Source organism: Symsagittifera roscoffensis, chromosome 2, assembly GCF_963678635.1.
Source record: "Symsagittifera roscoffensis chromosome 2, txSymRosc1.1, whole genome shotgun sequence".
Taxonomy (NCBI): Eukaryota; Metazoa; Xenacoelomorpha; order Acoela; family Convolutidae; genus Symsagittifera; species Symsagittifera roscoffensis.
This window is the reverse complement of record NC_087063.1, coordinates 56,374,341-56,393,587: the sequence shown is the minus strand read 5'-3', so window position 1 is coordinate 56,393,587 and position 19,247 is coordinate 56,374,341. Positions and strand designations below refer to the sequence as shown.

The window sequence follows — 19,247 nt, the reverse complement described above, 5'->3', positions numbered from 1 at the left end:
GATATGCATTTTTCATTTCTCTTTTCATTCATTTTTGCAATTGCTTGACGTTGAACGAAAAAAAATCGCTGGCAAAATTTCCTTTTTGTGTCTCAAACGTAAGCAATGCTTAGTTTTTCAACAACAAATCTAAAAATGATAAGCTAATTTTTTTGTTAGGACCCAAAGTGTGTGCTAAGAAAACCTAAAATTGTAAAAAAAAAGCTACCATAATTAATTGTTGAAAGATTCAAAATACAATTTTTCTTGCTATATACAAAACGTTACGTTCTTTGTATTTATTTTGTGGGACAGTCTAGAAAAAATTTCTTCATGGCAAATCACCGAATGCAGTGTACCTGTGCGGTAACTGCCACTTAACTGCGTTTTTGTGTGCTAGAAAAGCTTGGTACATACTTTTCCGGACTAATTACCAAACCTCGAATCAGGTAATTTTTGTTCGTTTTTCGAAAAGGCCCTGGTCATATAATTTAAGTTAAAAAAAGGTATTTAACACTTTCGTTGTAAAAAAAATTCCGTGTCCCTGCCATAAACTTTTTGTAATAAAGTCGCTGGCTTTTTAATTACAGGAAAAGGAAAAATTATAATACAGAATTTCTCTGTAAGAAAAACTAATTCATTGTCCGACCGTTTGAAAAATGGGCGGAATCTTGTATTCGGGTGTGTTTAACTCGTTTTGATTTCCACGCAAACTCATGTACCACAAATAATCATTGAATGAATCGAGTGCAACATCAATTTAAAACTTCATCAGTTGTGATTCCAACGACATTAAACACATATAAGAAAATGACCCCTTACCGAAAAATCACAGGTTCAAAATTTTTGATTTTTCGTCAAACTTTTATCAAGAAAAGCAAGGGAGAAGGCTTATTTTGTTTTTCAACCCTGAGAATTTCCACAAATGTTCACTAAAATTCTAATATTGATATATCATCAAATCAAAGCCTTTCGGCATTGATTTGAACAACAATGGAAATTTTTCAATCAAATGTCCCCGAGAAAAATTGCTTTAAACTTTTTGTTTTGAGTTTCGCATCGATTCCGATAAAGTAAAGTAAGCAAGCAGACTTTTTTATATAGAAGAACAGGCCCGGCATTGTTAGTTCGGTTCTAGTTAATTTCTTTCAAAAAAGATTGTTCAGCGCGGTCTTTGGAAGGAAATAGTTAACAATTTAAAAATCTGCAAAAAAACCAAAAAAATTAAATTTTTTGGAATAATTTTTTGTTGTCTTTGTTGTCTTTCTAGTCATTGTTTGACAAAGTTTAAGTCCAATTTGCCGGGAAAAATTGTTTGTAATTTTTTGTTGTCTTTGTTGTCTTTCTAGTCATTGTTTGACAAAGTTTAAGTCCAATTTGCCTGTTTACTGTGACTGTCCTATATGATTAAGTTCTAGTCTTTCGTTAAAAATTGTTCATCAAATCGCGCACATTCTATCGCTTTGCACTTTATATGGCGTGTTGAGTTTTACAAAAAATATCTAATTTTGAGAAAAAAATGTTCGTTTTGCTTTACTGCATTTAACTTTTTATTGTTTTTACTGCTTCGTAGACCTTAAAAGGCAGTCGGAACATTCAAGGTTTTGCCCTGACACGAGCAGTCCTGTTTTGTTTTCAACAGCTTAGTTTAGGGACTGCGGCGATGAGCATATTGCGAGTTGTCTTTTAATGCGAGTTGTCTTTTATTGCGAGTTGTCTTTTCTGAGGTGTGAGTGTCTGTGTTTGTAAGTAACCTTTGTGTTAAAGGTTTGCCTTTGTTTGACATTTCAAGAGTAGTGACTACTCTTATAAAGTTCTTTGTGTTTTGTTTGTGTGTCTTGATATGCCTAGTTTTTTTCAATGTTTTTCTTTTTTTTCCGACTTCAGTTTTTGTTTTACTTCGAATGATGCGGAGCTCTGCTTCACCTTTGTGTTCTTTACTAACTTGCTCTCTATCGGCCAAAAATAGTTTTGAAGGTCATCAGAGGATACGTATCTGAGAAGAACTAGTCGAAAGTCAGCCAATCGATGGCATCCAGATACACGTTTTTGCACAGTTTTTACCTTGCAAATCGGTACAATTTGGTGTTTATGTGGCCGACTTCTAAGTGCATCTTCTCATACTTGATTCCAAAAGTGATCTCAAATTTTGATAATTCTCACATGGGAATAATTTAGGATTTTTATGATGTTTGAATGTTTGTTGATGTTTAAATGTTTGTTTCAATTTTTCAACTTATGTGTCAAAAATTGTGTGTTTTATAGGGAACTATTTCAGATGTTGATATCAGATGTGATTGGAAGAGATGAATTCCAGAACATTGATGCCTCTGGTGGACTGTTTCTTGTTTTGGATTCCTCAGCTAGCTAACAGGCTTTTTTTCTGACTTTTTCTGAGGCAGTCTCTCCTGGTTTGGCGTCCACCTAGGATAAGATTAAGAAATGCTCTGCTTTTTCAGCGTGTGAGGAGAATTGACTATGCGAAAACAAGTTTTTTCTGGTTTTCACTGTTCAGAGACTGCTCGTCGTATGGGATGGGAATTAAAGTAGCTTTTTGCCTCATTTTGCTGGATTTGTAATTGTTAAAAAATGCTAGTCATTAAATTTTCAAATATGAATATTTTCTATTTTTACAATTTCTATATATGAAAAAATGCTAGTCATACACTTTCCATAATTTAAAAACACTAGTCATAGAATTTCCACAAATGAAAAAATACTAATCATAGACCTTTCATGCTATTTTCTGTACGTATGGAATTGTATGGAAAGTGTAAGACTAGCATTTTTGGTCAAAATGGATGAAGTAAATAACCGCAACAAAGAAAATGTACCAAAGAAAAACTATATCAATTTGAACAGAAATCTGAAAACACAATTCAAAAGCCAACTATAAAACTTCGTCTTATGAAACTATGTATGAGTCGACTGAATTTGTTACAATTTATCGATAGCATTTCACACATTAGTGAACTTAGGACGGGCGCCCCCATCCATTCAGTGATTCGACCCCCTGACATCACAAAGGATCTCCATTTGATTCTAGTTTAAGACCTCCATTTTTAGCCGCTTCAGCCTAAAAATTCTCTACAGGCACGTTCTTGGCCGATATATTAAAAAATGAGGGGGGATTTCACGCCCAAAACAACGCGGGTTTTTGGTCAACATTATCGTAAAAGCGCCTATGAACGCCTGTTTTGTAACAGTTTGCCTGCGGCGCTAAATTTTGACCAAAACAGGATCTTTTCAGTGCTTTGGGGAGAGCTCGGAAAATCTATTTGTTCGACCTAAAAAAAGGTCAACAAAGTTTTCGAAACCACCATCCTCGCCCTACTCGAGAAAAAACGTAGATCTGCTCCTGCATTTGCAAATGACGTCTGATTCGCATACTGAAATGTATTTAAGATGATTATGTAAAACTACTTTTATGATGTGTGCAACAAAAGTACAACGTCCCGGGTTGACAAAAAATGCTTATCATACAATGTTGATGTATGAAAAAATTGCTTATCATACTCTTTCGTACAATTTCATAGAGCAAAAGTAAGTGTATGAAAAGAGCAAAATAAGCATTTTTTCGACAAATGAAATTGTATGACAACGATTTTTTTCCATGAATGAAAATACAAAAAGTTTTTGTTTCGAACTTTCGTGTTTCATCCGAAACACTAACAAAGGATTTTTTGTCATAAGAAGACCCAGAGTGTAACTGGCAGTTATCAAGCATATAAACTGCATTTGGTGATTTTAGCTATCAAAATATGTTTTAACATTTTCACATGAAATTATGTACCAAAAGAGTAACTTTGCGAATATGCTTAGATATTTTTCAGTTTAAAAATTTGATGTTTGAGAAAAAAAAGTCTGTTTTTATATAAATTTATTTTTATTTTAGCAATTGAAACAAAAGAAAATAATCGTGTTCACAAAAAAAACACTTCCTTGTGATTTTTGGATTTTTGTGTGAAAAACTCATCCTGGACTACGTTATAAACACAAAAAGTCAAATTTTTTTTCGGAAACTTTATCTTTTAGCACAAAAACAAGTTTGCAACTAAAAAAGGGATTAAAATTTTTCTAACTCAAATTTTTGTTTTTGCTTTTCAAAAAAATGGATATCATACAATTTCCTATATGATTAGCATTTTTCTGACCGACTTTAAAATTATGTTTTTGATTGTCGAAATGCCTTCTATCATAGATATAACTGTTCAAATATATTTGAAGTTTGTTACCCAGACACGTTTTTTAGTGATTTTTAAAAAATTTTATTTTTTCAATGACAAATTGAATATCTTGTAATTTTCATACATAAAAACTGTATGAAAAGCATTTTTAATAAAATATTTTAAATCATTTTTTAATGACCAGAAAGCTTGAAAAGAGGCAATTAGACCAAAAAGTATCATTAAAAATTTTTAAAACACTTTTTAAATTTTGTATGAATTTTCTATGATAAGCATTTTTCCATAGACTTCACATATGAAACTGTATGATAAGCATTTTTCTTCTCTGGACGTCAACCCGGGGTGTTTTTAATCAATTTGATACAAATGTATAGCGGATTCAGCACTTCCAGCTTATTTTGGTGGTATATGAATAAGCCAAAGTATAAACCAGGCCAAAAGTCAACCAGCCAAAAACACGTAGTATTATGTAATAGTTACATATCAGCTAAGAAAGTTATGCAAATTCAATCAAATGATGTAACTTTTTGTGCTGGCTTACATACTCTTCGCATTTTCGGTTGGTTTTCATTTCGGCTGGTTTATACTTCAGCTGGTTTATATACTTAATCAAGAGCAAGTTCGAGTTTATTCAAGTTTTAAAAAGTAGCATACATAAGTCTTATAAGTCTGAAGCAGTAAAAATTTTATGTACAAAATAAAACATTTATCTTTATACCAAACTTGAAAATAACCAAGTCAGCATCAGACCAGTCGGCATTGTATAATCAAACCAACATCAGAAACTCATATAAGGCCTCCACTTAACAGAAGAAGAAACGGAAGAATTGAATAAATGTCTTCCCGTATCGCGAATGGAACTAGAGTAGTCAATGGTGAAGGGAGAGGTGGAGGGGATTTTGGAGAAGGGACATGCATTCTGGTGACTGGGGGTGCTGGATTTATCGGCTCAATTGTGACCTTGGAGCTTCTGGTCAAGGGCTTACAAGTGGTCGTCGTTGACAACTGCTCAAACTCATACATTGCCAGTCAGTATATATATATTACGATCTTCAAAAAAAATTTAGGTCTTCGATCATATATTTATGCTGATGTATTTCGAACGTTTATTTTTTTAAAAAAGTTTAAGCAGTAAAATTTAGTTCTTGCAAACTCTCATGGAGGATTTGGTTTTTTTCATTTTTTGTCGAATAAAAACATTGAAAAGTTTCGAATCGCTTTCAAATAACTTCAGAAGAAAGTGAGAAAAAATAATATTTTACTTCTTCATAATCCGCAAGAGAAAGAACCAACATACGAGCTATGTTCAGCTCATTACGGAGAATCACTGTTGTGCCACTGTTCAAGAACTATATATGCAATTTTTTGGGTGTTTTTGGGCTGTGTATTGTTGCCTCAACCTGAAGCAACGAATACGGCTCATTGTGAGCCTCCTACGTCACACCTTTCGATTGACTAACGCTCCACTTGATAGTTTGTTTTTCACGAGATCTTAGTACCAAAATCATTTATGCCTCACTAGTATAGTCTAAGCCCTTTTGGGTTATGATTTGGATTTCAGATTAATACGAGGAGTTTAATTTTATTGCACAAGTAGTTATTATCTTTTGGTCTTCGTATTGGAATTTTTTTGCTGATTTTAACAAAATTGGCAAGCTTACTTTTAACTTTCTCCCTGCAATCAAAACCACAAACACTTCAGAATTGACAAAAACAAAAGAAAAAACATTACGAGACTAAACTGTGCGTTTTTTGGATTGTAAGAGGATTCCGCGACAGGCCAAACAACTGAACACTTGCGGAGATCGCAACGTTGATACTTGTATTTTATCTTCAGTGCTGTTTTGGATTCCAGATACAAACACCTAAAATACTGTATTGCTAAAAATCTCTCCAAAAACAGGCAACTTTGCGGAATCCGCAACAAAATATGTGGAATGCGCAACAAAAATTGAGGAATCCGGAACACTTTGTAGAATCCACAAACAAAAATTATTTTACGTATTTAGTAAACTTGAGCTGTCATGGAATCCGCAACTGTTAGTGGAATCCGCAAATTTTAAGTGGACTCCACAAATTGAAGGCAGAATCCGCATAAATTTGCGGAATTCTCTTACATTTGGGGAGTCCGCTTACGGTTGCGAAATCGGGAACATCTACCTATATTCATTCGTAGCGGAATCCGAATCAAAACTAGTGCCCACAAAAATAACTTTACAGATATTCGAACGCGGAATTCACGGAAATGTTCTAAGTTTTGGAACAATTTCAAAAAATTCTCTGGAATCCAGAATAATGCACACACCAGATTGTGCGCCTATCCAGTGCACAGTTTGGCTGTGCTCGGAACTTTCGGTGCGACTGGAGTGGTAGTGTAAAAGTGGCTAACAAAATGACCGCTTTTGCTCTCTCTTTTTTTTCCGATGTTCCGTTGCAATGACCTTTTTAAATCCCCAAATTGGTTAAAACTCCTACTTTTTTGGGCACATATGTTTTAAGGGTGGTTAAATTTCGTTTTTTCCCTGGCACTCTATGGAAACAGGAATGGAATTCAGTTCCGGTTGGTGCATGTTTTCCCTTGATTTTGACAGTTCATATTTCAGCGTGTTATTATCAACCAGTCTAGAAACTTTTAGTTTGATTTGGAACTTTGCTCTATCTATGCAAAAAGAAAACTTGAAAAAACGGTTCATTTGTCAAATGATATTCTAAAAACTTATTTGACTTCTTGCTCGACTTTGACACTAACTGATTGAAAAAAGCACAGATTGAAAAAATAGTTATTGTAAGAACAAAATGTTTTAAAAAAGGCTGATGGTCTGATCAAATTTATATCACCGAGTTGTATATATCAGCAAATAGCAAATGAAATTGGAAAAACGTAGATATACCTAAGCGGACTTGGAAATCATTCATGAGAATTATTTGACTGTGAAAAAAAAACCTTTCTGAAAAATTCCGACCGTGGAAATTATTTTCTGGCGCGTGTTTTTTGTTTTTCTTTTCTAAAAAAAATGATTTAAAATATTATGTAGCCATCAAACTTAGACCAAATGGAGTTGTTTTTGGCATAGAAGACTTTTCCTTGAACAATTATTAAAAAGGTTCAAAAAAAATGAGGTCTGCATGCAATTTTTCGTGATGCTGCAGGTTTTGTTTACAACACAGGTCCCAGTTACTGCTGTATGCTACCCTGGAAGTGTAACAGCATTCTAATGGGTCATTCAAGCAGTATTTTTTCTGTTTATTTGTCAAACTAACCAGATCAGAACTGTATCAATTGTTAGAATGTTGAGTGAACGATCAGTCGTGATAGATTTGGAAGGATTTCGCTAAAAAAAACCTTCATAGTTAAAGAATTATCATATCTTTTTTTCTCAATAAGAACTGGGTGTTATAGATAGAGAGTCAGAGAGAACTAGATAAAGAAATATAAAATGAACAGCTGAATGTGTGAATTAGCAATGATGAACCTAATGCGACTATAATTATTGATTTTGTTTATGATCAAAGAAACACTGAACAAAAATCTTGGAAGTTTTGTAATGATGTTACCGTCCCAAGATCAGAAATGGTTTTTATGTCTCAAGTGATTTCATTTTTACCTTCTTTTTGTTTCTAGAAAATTTCTTGGACGCAAATACGCTGTAAGGAAACATCAGTTTGGTTTACAAAATTGTCTGGTTCAGTTGGGTACTGCTACCAAACCTGCTGCTGAATAAAATTATTGATACGTCGGCAAGACTGTTTATGGCAGTTGTAGGACCTTCGGCATCCAGAAAAACAGAGTTGAGTTTCAGTCTATTGAGCGGAGGAAGAACCTTTTGTCCCGAAATTGAAAGAGTTTTATTTTTCATAAAGATATTCAACCTGTTTTTAGGGACGAGTTAAACGCTCGCAGAATTCAAATAGAGTTTACGAAGTGTGACTGATTTGATTGTTTGAGAAACCTTGAAAACATTCTGTTAGTGTTTGATGACTCATGCGAGGAATATACAATGATAAAGAATTAGTTAAACTAGAATTAACAGGAAGACACAAGGTCTTAGATGTTATTTATGTTAAATATAATTAATTCCAACAAAGCCGATGGTCACGAGCTATTGACTTGAATACAACTCACATCATTTTATTCAAATCACCTCGTGATATTCAGCAACTTGATCAACTCGGAAGGCAACCTAAATTACCTAAACTCATACGACAAATGGAAGAACTGGCTACAAAGGACAGCTTCGGACATCTAAAAATAGATTTAGAGCGCCGAACATCAGACTGTCTCAGGGAGTGTTCAAAAATAATACCATCTGGACCGTCAATTTCCTATTTAGTTTAGATAAGACAGAAGTGACAGCCATTACAAAAAAACCCAAAAAAGTATCAATTCTGCAGCACATGGTGCAATTGAACCCAACTCAACCACGAGGCTTCATTCAAAAAACAAAACATCAAATAGTCAAAAATATCAGTTGATTGTGAGTGCTTGCTCAATGTAGTCAACTGTAATGTGCATGTCAGTATACCAAAACCTCAATGAATTCGAAAGAGCATACAAACTTTTAATCAATCCAAAAACGAAACCTGAAAAGGAATGAGCTTTTATACTGAGCAAACAAGGACTCAATCTGATCAGACATATACTTTATTTTTGAGTCAAGTACTTGACAGCGTAGAAATGGCAGCAGAAGGATCTCTTCTAATTCCGAAGCATATGTATATCAGAGATCAACCACATGCAATACGTATTTTGCTTGACAATTCCATCAAACATACGTAACCACAACTATCATATTTGAACCTTTTGGGACCCCTAAATGCATCAACATTTAGGGGTCAACATCAAGCGACATTGCCTCACTTCTCGGGACATTACAGACTGCAGGAAAGTGGCGTCGGTGTTGTGGATTTGGGTATTGGACTAGTAGCACTTCCGTTAGCTCGGAAATTTATAGTATCAGGAGCAAAAGGTATTGGAAAAGAAGTACTTAATCAAGCAGCACCAAAACTAATAAATGTAGCAACCAGTAAGGAAAAGTCGAAACAAGCCTTAAACAACACAGTGAGAAATAGAATTAAAAAGTAGGTTGGAGCTGGACGCAGCAAGTCCCGTATGAGCTGGAAAAAGAAGTCGGCAACAAAAACAACGGTAAAAAAAAAGATCTCATTCCAATGGAACGAACTTTACTGAGAAGTCGCTTCACTTTTTTAAACCAAAATACAAATTGCCTCCTAATTTATTACCAACTGCAGCAACTCAGAGCTCATTCGATTTATTTGAAAAGCTCCAATCGATACATTTGAAAATGTATTCACTCAAGTAATTGGTCCATCTTATTCACCTGATGGTCCCATGCTCGAAATTGAAGTTTTAGGAGATAGAAACAACTTCATCGGACTTCAACGAACGTGCTTGTAGATTGTAGCACGCATTGTCCAAAATCATGGTAATGTAGTGCGAACTCATGCTGCAGAGATAGCACAATGAGATACCCCATATTTGGTTAGTAGTCCACCTCATCTTCATTTTCCGAATGCACAATATCCCTGAATGGAGCAAAAAATTTCATAAACTAATGCCAATTATGCCCATAAGGTTTTCATTGAGACCGAGTTTTCAAACGGTAATGATGCAACGAAAACATGGCTTGCTTGTCAAGGTTTTTAGTATAAAGATTTTTCATCAGGTTTTGGTGGTGCTAATGGGCGAGCTGAAGAAGTCGCCGAAGGTAAGCGAATCGTAGCTGCATCAAGAACATTCCGTTTATTTGGTAGAAATTGCTTGCGAGTTCTTATCATGCGAAAATTTGTTATCAGAGGTGTTAAAACTAAATTTTCTCTGAGACGATCTTTTAATGATTTCGTTATAATTTCTGAGCATCGAGATAAACGTCACCAAGTTGAGATCAGTGAGGTTAACCTATATGAGCGCAAAATGACAGTAATATAATTTGTACTATCATCTGTAGAAAAAACTCTGTTAAAAACACCCGCAAATTACAGTTATATTGAAATTTTACAACAAAATTTTTTGGCCACAACTGTTGTGCAAAACTGGCGACAAGAAGACGACGTTTTTGCCAAAGAGCCAGTCGAATGATTTGGTAATGAGCTCGAAAACAGCATACTTGAGTACTAACCAAACAGACCCGTTCCAAAGTTTCAGCTGATCAAAATCATTGTTTACGGAATCAGTCTACGCATTGCAGGCACTCATGTGTCAAAGACTTATAACTAAAGCGAGCGAAAAAAGTTCTTGAATTTATAAAAAATCAGAGCGAGTCAAAATAAAGTTATTGAAAAACTTCACGGTGACAAATTTCCAACCGGTCTTAAAGCATCAAACTTTTTGGTAAACAACAACAAACTAAAAAACTTTACAACCCTGCTTTTATAATGATTTTGAGGTCACTCAAACTTGACGAACAGATTGTTATGAACAAGTATGTCAACGTAGCGGTTCAGTCAACGAATACGGAACAAGCTTAACAAAAGCAAAGGAACAGAGACTCCACAAATTCCCATTCAACATCTACACCCCTCTTTTCTCCCAAGAAACCGTCTACAAGTTCCAGCTTAAAAAGCATTAATATACGCAGAATCAGAAGGTCTGTTGCAGACAGTGGAAGAAAACGGGCAGCGCAAAAAACCAAACGAGAAGAGGGAGCAACGACCCCAATAGCAACGACCCCAATACCAAACATCTTTCAGATTGTTTGCATTATTGAGAGCGCATTACTTTTGATGCCCACAAATTCCTAGTGTTATAGGTTTTAAAGTTATAAGAGATAGAATGGGCTGCCATATCGGCTATAAAGAAACTAGTCATATCCACAGCAGTCTCACATCACAAAACCTCATCTCCGTCTACACTGTTAATATCTCTGCTGGAACCCAAAATGTTTAACTACATGGACATAATTCATTATCTGGTTGTGGGTGACACCAAAGCACCATTCCTTAGAGTCATTGGTACTAACCGATAGGTGAAAAACGATTAAGCTTGCAGCATTGAACCAAATCATCGCAAACTTTTTAGCATCATAGATTATAATAAACTCCTCGTGAATAAAATCCAGAGCGTTGCGGTAAACTAACGAACAGAAACCGGTAGACTTGCATCTTTTCGAGGAGGAGGAGAATATTTAATTTTGGATTTAAATTTTCAGAAGTTTTCTGATTAGGGTTTTGGAGGCGTACTAGCATAGTCAAGCGACCATGCCTCACTTCTCGGGACATTACAGACTGCAGGAAGGTGGCGTCGGTGTTGTGGATTTGGGTATTGGACTAGTAGCAATTCCGTTAGCTCGGAAGTTTTTAGTATCAGGAGCAAAAGGTTTTGGAAAAGAAGTACTTAATCAAGCAGCACCAAAACTAATAAATGTAGCAACCAGTAAGGAAAAGTCGAAACAAGCCTTAAAAACACAGTGAAAAACAGAATTAAAAAGTAGGTTGGAGCTGGACGCAGCAAGTCCCGTATGAGCGGGAAAAAGAAGTCGGCAACAAAAACAACGGTAAGAAAAAAAAAAGGTCTCAATCCAATGGAACGAACTCCACTGAGAAGTCGCTTCACTTTTTTAAACCAAAATACGAATTGCTTCCTAGTTTATTACCAACTGCAGCAACTCAGAGCTCATTCGAATTATTTGAAAAGCTCTAATCGTTACATTTGAAAATGTATTCACTCAAGTAGTTGGTCCATCTTATTCATCTGATGGTCCCATGCTCGAAATTGAAGTTTTAGGAGATAGAAACAACTTCATCGAACTTCAACGAACGTGCTTGTAGATTGTAGCACGCATTGTCCAAAATCATGGTAATGTAGTGCGAACTCATGCTGCAGAGATATCACAATGAGATACCCCATATTTGGTTAGTAGTCCACCTCATCTTCATTTTCCGAATGCACAATATCCCTGAATGGAGCAAAAAATTTCATAAACTAATGCCAATTATGCCCATAAGGTTTTCATTGAGACCGAGTTTTCAAACGGTAACGATCTTCTAATGATTTCGTAATTATTTCTAAGCATCGAGATAAACGTCACCAAGTCAGATCAGTGAGGTTAACCTATATGAGCGCAAAATGAAATTAATATAATTTGTACTAACATCTGTAGAAAAAACTCTGTTGAAAACACCTGCAAATTACAGTTGAATTGAAATTTTACAACGAAAATTTTTGGCCACAACTGTTGTGCAAAACTGGCGACAAGAAGACGACGTTTTTGCCAAAGAGCCAGTCGAATGATTTGGTAATGAGCTCGAAAACAGCATACTTGAGTACTAACCAAACAGACCCGTTCCAAAAGTTCAGCTGATCGAAATCATTGTTTACGGAATCGGTCTACGCATTGCAGGCACTCCTGTGTCAAAGACTTATAACTAAAGCGAGCGAAAAAAGTTCTTGAATTAATAAAAAGTCAGAGCAAGTCAAAATAAAGATATTGAAAAACTTCACGTTGATAAATTTCCAACCGGTCTTAAAGCATCAAACTTTTTGGTGTACAACAACAAACTAAAAAACTTTCAAGCCCTGCTTTTATACTGATTTTGAGGTCACTCAAACTTGACGAACAGATTGTTATGAACAAGTATGTCAATGTAGCGGTTCAGTCAACGAATACGGAACAAGCTTAAAAAAAGCAAAGAAACAGAGATTCCACACCCCCCTTTTCTCCCAAGAACCGTCTACAAGTTCCAGCTCAAAAAGCATTAATATACGCAGAATCAGAAGGTCTGTTGCAGACAGTGGAAGAGAACGGGCAGCGCAAAAACCAAACGAGAAGAGGGAGCAACGACCCCAATAGCAACGACCCCAATACCAAACATCTTTCAAATTGGATGCATTTTTGAGAGCGCATTACTTTTGAGAGCCCACAAATTCCTAGTGTTATAGGTTTTAAAGTTATAAGAGATAGAATGGGCTGCCATATCGGCTATAAAGAAACTAGTCATATCCACAGCAGTCTCACATCACAAAACCTCATCTCCGTCTACACTGTTAATATCTCTGCTGGAACCCAAAATGTTTATCTACTTGGACATAATTCATTATCTGGTTGTGGGTGACACCAAAGCACCGTTCCTTAGAGTCATTGCTACTAATCGATAGGTGAAAAACGATTAAGCTTGCAGCATTGAACCAAATCATCGCAAACTTTTGAGAGCGCATTACTTTTGAGAGCCCACAAATTCCACTTGCATCGAGATAAACGTCACCAAGTTCAGATCAGTGAGGTTAACCAATATGAGCGCAAAATGACATTAATATAATTTGTACTATCATCTGTAAAAAAAACTCTGTTGAAAACACCTGCAAATTACAGTTATATTGAAATTTTACAACAAAATTTTTTGGCCACAAATGTTGTGCAAAACTGGCGACAAGAAGACGACGACGTTTTTGCCAAAGAGCCAGTCGAATGATTTGGTAATGAGCTCGAAAACAGCATACTTGAGTACTAACCAAACAGACCCGTTCCAAAATTTTAGCTGATCGAAATCATTGTTTACGGAATCGGTCTACGCATTGCAGGCACTCCTGTGTCAAAGACTTATAACTAAAGCGAGCGAAAAAAGTTCTTGAATTATTAAAAAGTCAGAGCGAGTCAAAATAAAGATATTGAAAATCTTCACGTTGATAAATTTCCAACCGGTCTTAAAGCATCAAACTTTTTGGTATACAACAACAAACTAAAAAACTTTACAGCCCTGATTTTGAGGTCACTCAAACTTGACGAACAGATTGTTATGAACAAGTATGTCAACGTAGCGGTTCAGTCAACGAATACGGAACAAGCTTAACAAAAGCAAAGGAACAGAGATTCCACAAATTTCCATTCAACATCTACACCCCTCTTTTCTCCCAAGAAACCGTCTACAAGTTCCAGCTCAAAAAGCATTAATATACGCAGAATCAGAAGGTCTGTTGCAGACAGTGGAAGAGAACGGGCAGCGCAAAAAACCAAACGAGAAGAGGGAGCAACGACCCCAATAGCAACGACCCCAATACCAAACATCTTTCAAATTGGATGCATTATTGAGAGCGCATTACTTTCAAGAGCCCACAAACTCCTAGTGTTATAGGTTTTAAAGTTATAAAAGATAGAATGGGCTACCATATCGGCTATAAAGAAACTAGTCATATCCATAGCAGTCTCACATCACAAAACCTCATCTCCGTCTACACTGTTAATATCTCTGCTGGAACCCAAAATGTTTATCTACTTAGACATAATTCATTATCTGGTTGTGGGTGACACCAAAGCACCGTTCCTTAGAGTCATTGCTACTAATCGATAGGTGAAAAACGATTAAGCTTGCAGCATTGAACCAAATCATCGCAAACTTTTGAGAGCGCATTACTTTTGAGAGCCCACAAATTCCACTTGCATCGAGATAAACGTCACCAAGTTCAGATCAGTGAGGTTAACCAATATGAGCGCAAAATGACATTAATATAATTTGTACTATCATCTGTAGAAAAAACTCTGTTGAAAACACCTGCAAATTACAGTTATATTGAAATTTTACAACAAAATTTTTTGGCCACAAATGTTGTGCAAAACTGGCGACAAGAAGACGACGACGTTTTTGCCAAAGAGCCAGTCGAATGTTTTGGTAATGAGCTCGAAAACAGCATACTTGAGTACTAACCAAACAGAACCGTTCCAAAATTTTAGCTGATCGAAATAATTGTTTACGGAATCGGTCTACGCATTGCAGGCACTCCTGTGTCAAAGACTTATAACTAAAGCGAGCGAAAAAAGTTCTTGAATTATTAAAAAGTCAGAGCGAGTCAAAATAAAGATATTGAAAATCTTCACGTTGATAAATTTCCAACCGGTCTTAAAGCATCAAACTTTTTGGTATACAACAACAAACTAAAAAACTTTACAGCCCTGCTTTTATACTGATTTTGAGGTCACTCAAACTTGACGAACAGATTGTTATGAACAAGTATGTCAACGTAGCGGTTCAGTCAACGAATACGGAACAAGCTTAACAAAAGCAAAGGAACAGAGATTCCACAAATTTCCATTCAACATCTACACCCCTCTTTTCTCCCAAGAAACCGTCTACAAGTTCCAGCTCAAAAAGCATTAATATACGCAGAATCAGAAGGTCTGTTGCAGACAGTGGAAGAGAACGGGCAGCGCAAAAAACCAAACGAGAAGAGGGAGCAACGACCCCAATAGCAACGACCCCAATACCAAACATCTTTCAAATTGGATGCATTATTGAGAGCGCATTACTTTCAAGAGCCCACAAACTCCTTGTGTTATAGGTTTTCAAGTTATAAAAGATAGAATGGGCTACCATATCGGCTATAAAGAAACTAGTCATATCCATAGCAGTCTCACATCACAAAACCTCATCTCCGACTACACTGTTAATATCTCTGCTGGAACCCAAAATGTTTATCTACTTGGACATAATTCATTATCTGGTTGTGGGTGACACCAAAGCACCGTTCCTTAGAGTCATTGGTACTAATCGATAGGTGAAAAACGATTAAGCTTGCAGCATTGAACCAAATCATCGCAAACTTTTGAGAGCGCATTACTTTTGAGAGCCCACAAATTCCACCTGCATCGAGATAAACGTCACCAAGTTCAGATCAGTGAGGTTAACCAATATGAGCGCAAAATGACATTAATATAATTTGTACTATCATCTGAAGAAAAAACTCTGTTGAAAACACCTGCAAATTACAGTTATATTGAAATTTTACAACAAAATTTTTTGGCCACAAATGTTGTGCAAAACTGGCGACAAGAAGACGACGTTTTTGCCAAAGAGCCAGTCGAATGATTTGGTATGAGCTCGAAAACAGCATACTTGAGTACTAACCAAACAGACCCGTTCCAAAGTTTCAGCTGATCGAAATTATTGTTTACGGAATCGGTCTACGCATTGCAGGCACTCCTGTGTCAAAGACTTATAACAAAAGATTATAGTATAACACAATGGAAGCTCTAGACTTTCTTGTTAACAATAGTCAAGGAATCAGTTTGGCTAATTCTCCCGATCGGTGTATTATGGTGTTTTATCTGACATCTACTCACAAAATTTCAACTCAATATATTCATCCTGAACTGACCAATTTCACAATTTAAATAGAACTGCAGTTTGATGTACTGCTGGGATAATTTGTAGAGATACTTTTCTTTTGAGAACTTTCATCAACAGTTTACATGCGTTCCGATAAAAAAAAACAGCTAAAATTACACTAAATTATTTTGAATCAGAAACTGAATTGGACAATTTGCGGATTACTGAGCTTCTTAACCGATGCAAGCATTTAAAACATCGATTTTGCGGCCTTTTTCCGCTAACTTAGCATTTAATACAATTTTGAAACGAGACAATATTGTCTTGATAGTGAACGCATCAAACTCAGACCAGCCATGAACTCATTGGTTACTGTTTGCTCAAGTTGGTGTTCAAATCTTTTTTCGCAGATCCTCTGGGACAAGGCCTACACAACTATCCATATGTATACAAAAATATGAGACATTCTAACAATGAGGGAAACCAAATACTGATGAATCAGCCAATCCAATCAGCTAACTCAGTCTTGTGTGGACTTTTTGTGTTTACATTGCTCATGTTTTAACTTCATCTAAATTCTCTATAGGTTTCAAATTTAACGACAATGGCATGATGCGTTTTGCTTAACCTATGATGTTTTAATTTTGTGATACTGATGCCTTCTTTTTGTGATTTATATTTGACTATTTTTTCCAAAACATGATTTTGTTTGCTAGAACCAATACCGCTGGTAATATATCCGGCTCTTAAAAAATAATCAAAAATTGATTTTTTTCTCCATTATAAAATTAACAAAAAAGTAATTGAATCAATCTCTAAGCGACCATACCCATTCAAAGTAATATGAATGATTTTTGAAAACTCAGCAGCAAAATTTCTATTCAAAATTGTAATAAAAAGTTTAATTGTTATATTAGTTTTTAGGTCAGTTTGAGTTCGAAAAGATCATTTCCGTGATTCAAAGCAAATTTTCAGCAATCGTTTTCGCAACGAAGTTCCGGCAGTGTTAAGTTTGTTAGTCGAATTGTCGTAAACAGCCACTTTCAAATTTTCCATCAGTGGTCCTGGTAGATGATATTTGTTGCACCCCATAATCAGTGATTTCTAGGAGAAAAGAATGCAAGGCACAATAAGGTCATTTTAAGGTCATCTTGTTGACTGCTTCAAAAAATCCGGCAATTTTTTATACCTTGCTCCACCATTTTGATAATTTAATCATAAAACTGATATTTTTCAATTTATTCTAGTCACTCGAATTTTTTTGCTAGAATAATTTTCTTCATTGTCTTCGTTTTTACTGTTACAATCTTTTTCGGAGTGAACCGACCATTTTCCTTTGTGTCGTCTTTTTTGAAATTTATCGTTTCCTGTTGTGGAAGTTGTAACTCTTTTACAATTTTTTTAGGAAAAAATGACAAAGAAGTGATCAAATTGTATCAAGAAATTACTTTGACGACCATTGAATTTGATTCTTCAGCAGATATTATTCAAAAAAAAAATGCAAATTACAGTTATATTGAATTTTTACAACAAAATTTTTTGGCCACAAATGTTGTGCAAAACTGGCGACAAGAAGACGACGTTTTTGCCAAAGAGCCAGTCGAATGATTTGGTAATGAGCTCGAAAACAGCATACTTGAGTACTAACCAAACAGACCCGTTCCAAAATTTTAGCTGATCGAAATCATTGTTTACGGAATCGGTCTACGCATTGCAGGCACTCCTGTGTCAAAGACTTATAACTAAAGCGAGCGAAAAAAGTTCTTGAATTATTAAAAAGTCAGAGCGAGTCAAAATAAAGATATTGAAAATCTTCAAGTTGATAAATTTCCAACCGGTCTTAAAGCATCAAACTTTTTGGTATACAACAACAAACTAAAAAACTTTACAGCCCTGCTTTTATACTGATTTTGAGGTCACTCAAACTTGACGAACAGATTGTTATGAACAAGTATGTCAACGTAGCGGTTCAGTCAACGAATACGGAACAAGCTTAACAAAAGCAAAGGAACAGAGATTCCACAAATTTCCATTCAACATCTACACCCCTCTTTTCTCCCAAGAAACCGTCTACAAGTTCCAGCTCAAAAAGCATTAATATACGCAGAATCAGAAGGTCTGTTGCAGACAGTGGAAGAGAACGGGCAGCGCAAAAAACCAAACGAGAAGAGGGAGCAACGACCCCAATAGCAACGACCCCAATACCAAACATCTTTCAAATTGGATGCATTATTGAGAGCGCATTACTTTCAAGAGCCCACAAACTCCTTGTGTTATAGGTTTTCAAGTTATAAAAGATAGAATGGGCTACCATATCGGCTATAAAGAAACTAGTCATATCCATAGCAGTCTCACATCACAAAACCTCATCTCCGACTACACTGTTAATATCTCTGCTGGAACCCAAAATGTTTATCTACTTGGACATAATTCATTATCTGGTTGTGGGTGACACCAAAGCACCGTTCCTTAGAGTCATTGGTACTAATCGATAGGTGAAAAACGATTAAGCTTGCAGCATTGAACCAAATCATCGCAAACTTTTGAGAGCGCATTACTTTTGAGAGCCCACAAATTCCACCTGCATCGAGATAAACGTCACCAAGTTCAGATCAGTGAGGTTAACCAATATGAGCGCAAAATGACATTAATATAATTTGTACTATCATCTGAAGAAAAAACTCTGTTGAAAACACCTGCAAATTACAGTTATATTGAAATTTTACAACAAAATTTTTTGGCCACAAATGTTGTGCAAAACTGGCGACAAGAAGACGACGTTTTTGCCAAAGAGCCAGTCGAATGATTTGGTATGAGCTCGAAAACAGCATACTTGAGTACTAACCAAACAGACCCGTTCCAAAGTTTCAGCTGATCGAAATAATTGTTTACGGAATCGGTCTACGCATTGCAGGCACTCCTGTGTCAAAGACTTATAACTAAAGCGAGCGAAAAAAGTTCTTGAATTATTAAAAAGTCAGAGCGAGTCAAAATAAAGATATTGAAAATCTTCACGTTGATAAATTT

General features: G+C 35.8%; 1 protein-coding gene across 1 annotated transcript in view; it reads left to right on the top strand.

Annotated features, from left to right (window-relative positions):
• The first annotated feature begins 4,799 nt into the window (after positions 1-4,799).
• The window catches only part of LOC134839884 (UDP-glucose 4-epimerase-like), a 30,840-nt gene continuing 16,392 nt past the window's right edge, over positions 4,800-19,247 (top strand). The window contains exon 1 of the mRNA XM_063855512.1: positions 4,800-5,194. Coding sequence (XP_063711582.1) covers positions 5,002-5,194 — 193 coding nt within the window. The 5' untranslated portion in view covers positions 4,800-5,001. The remainder of the gene's footprint in view (positions 5,195-19,247) is intronic.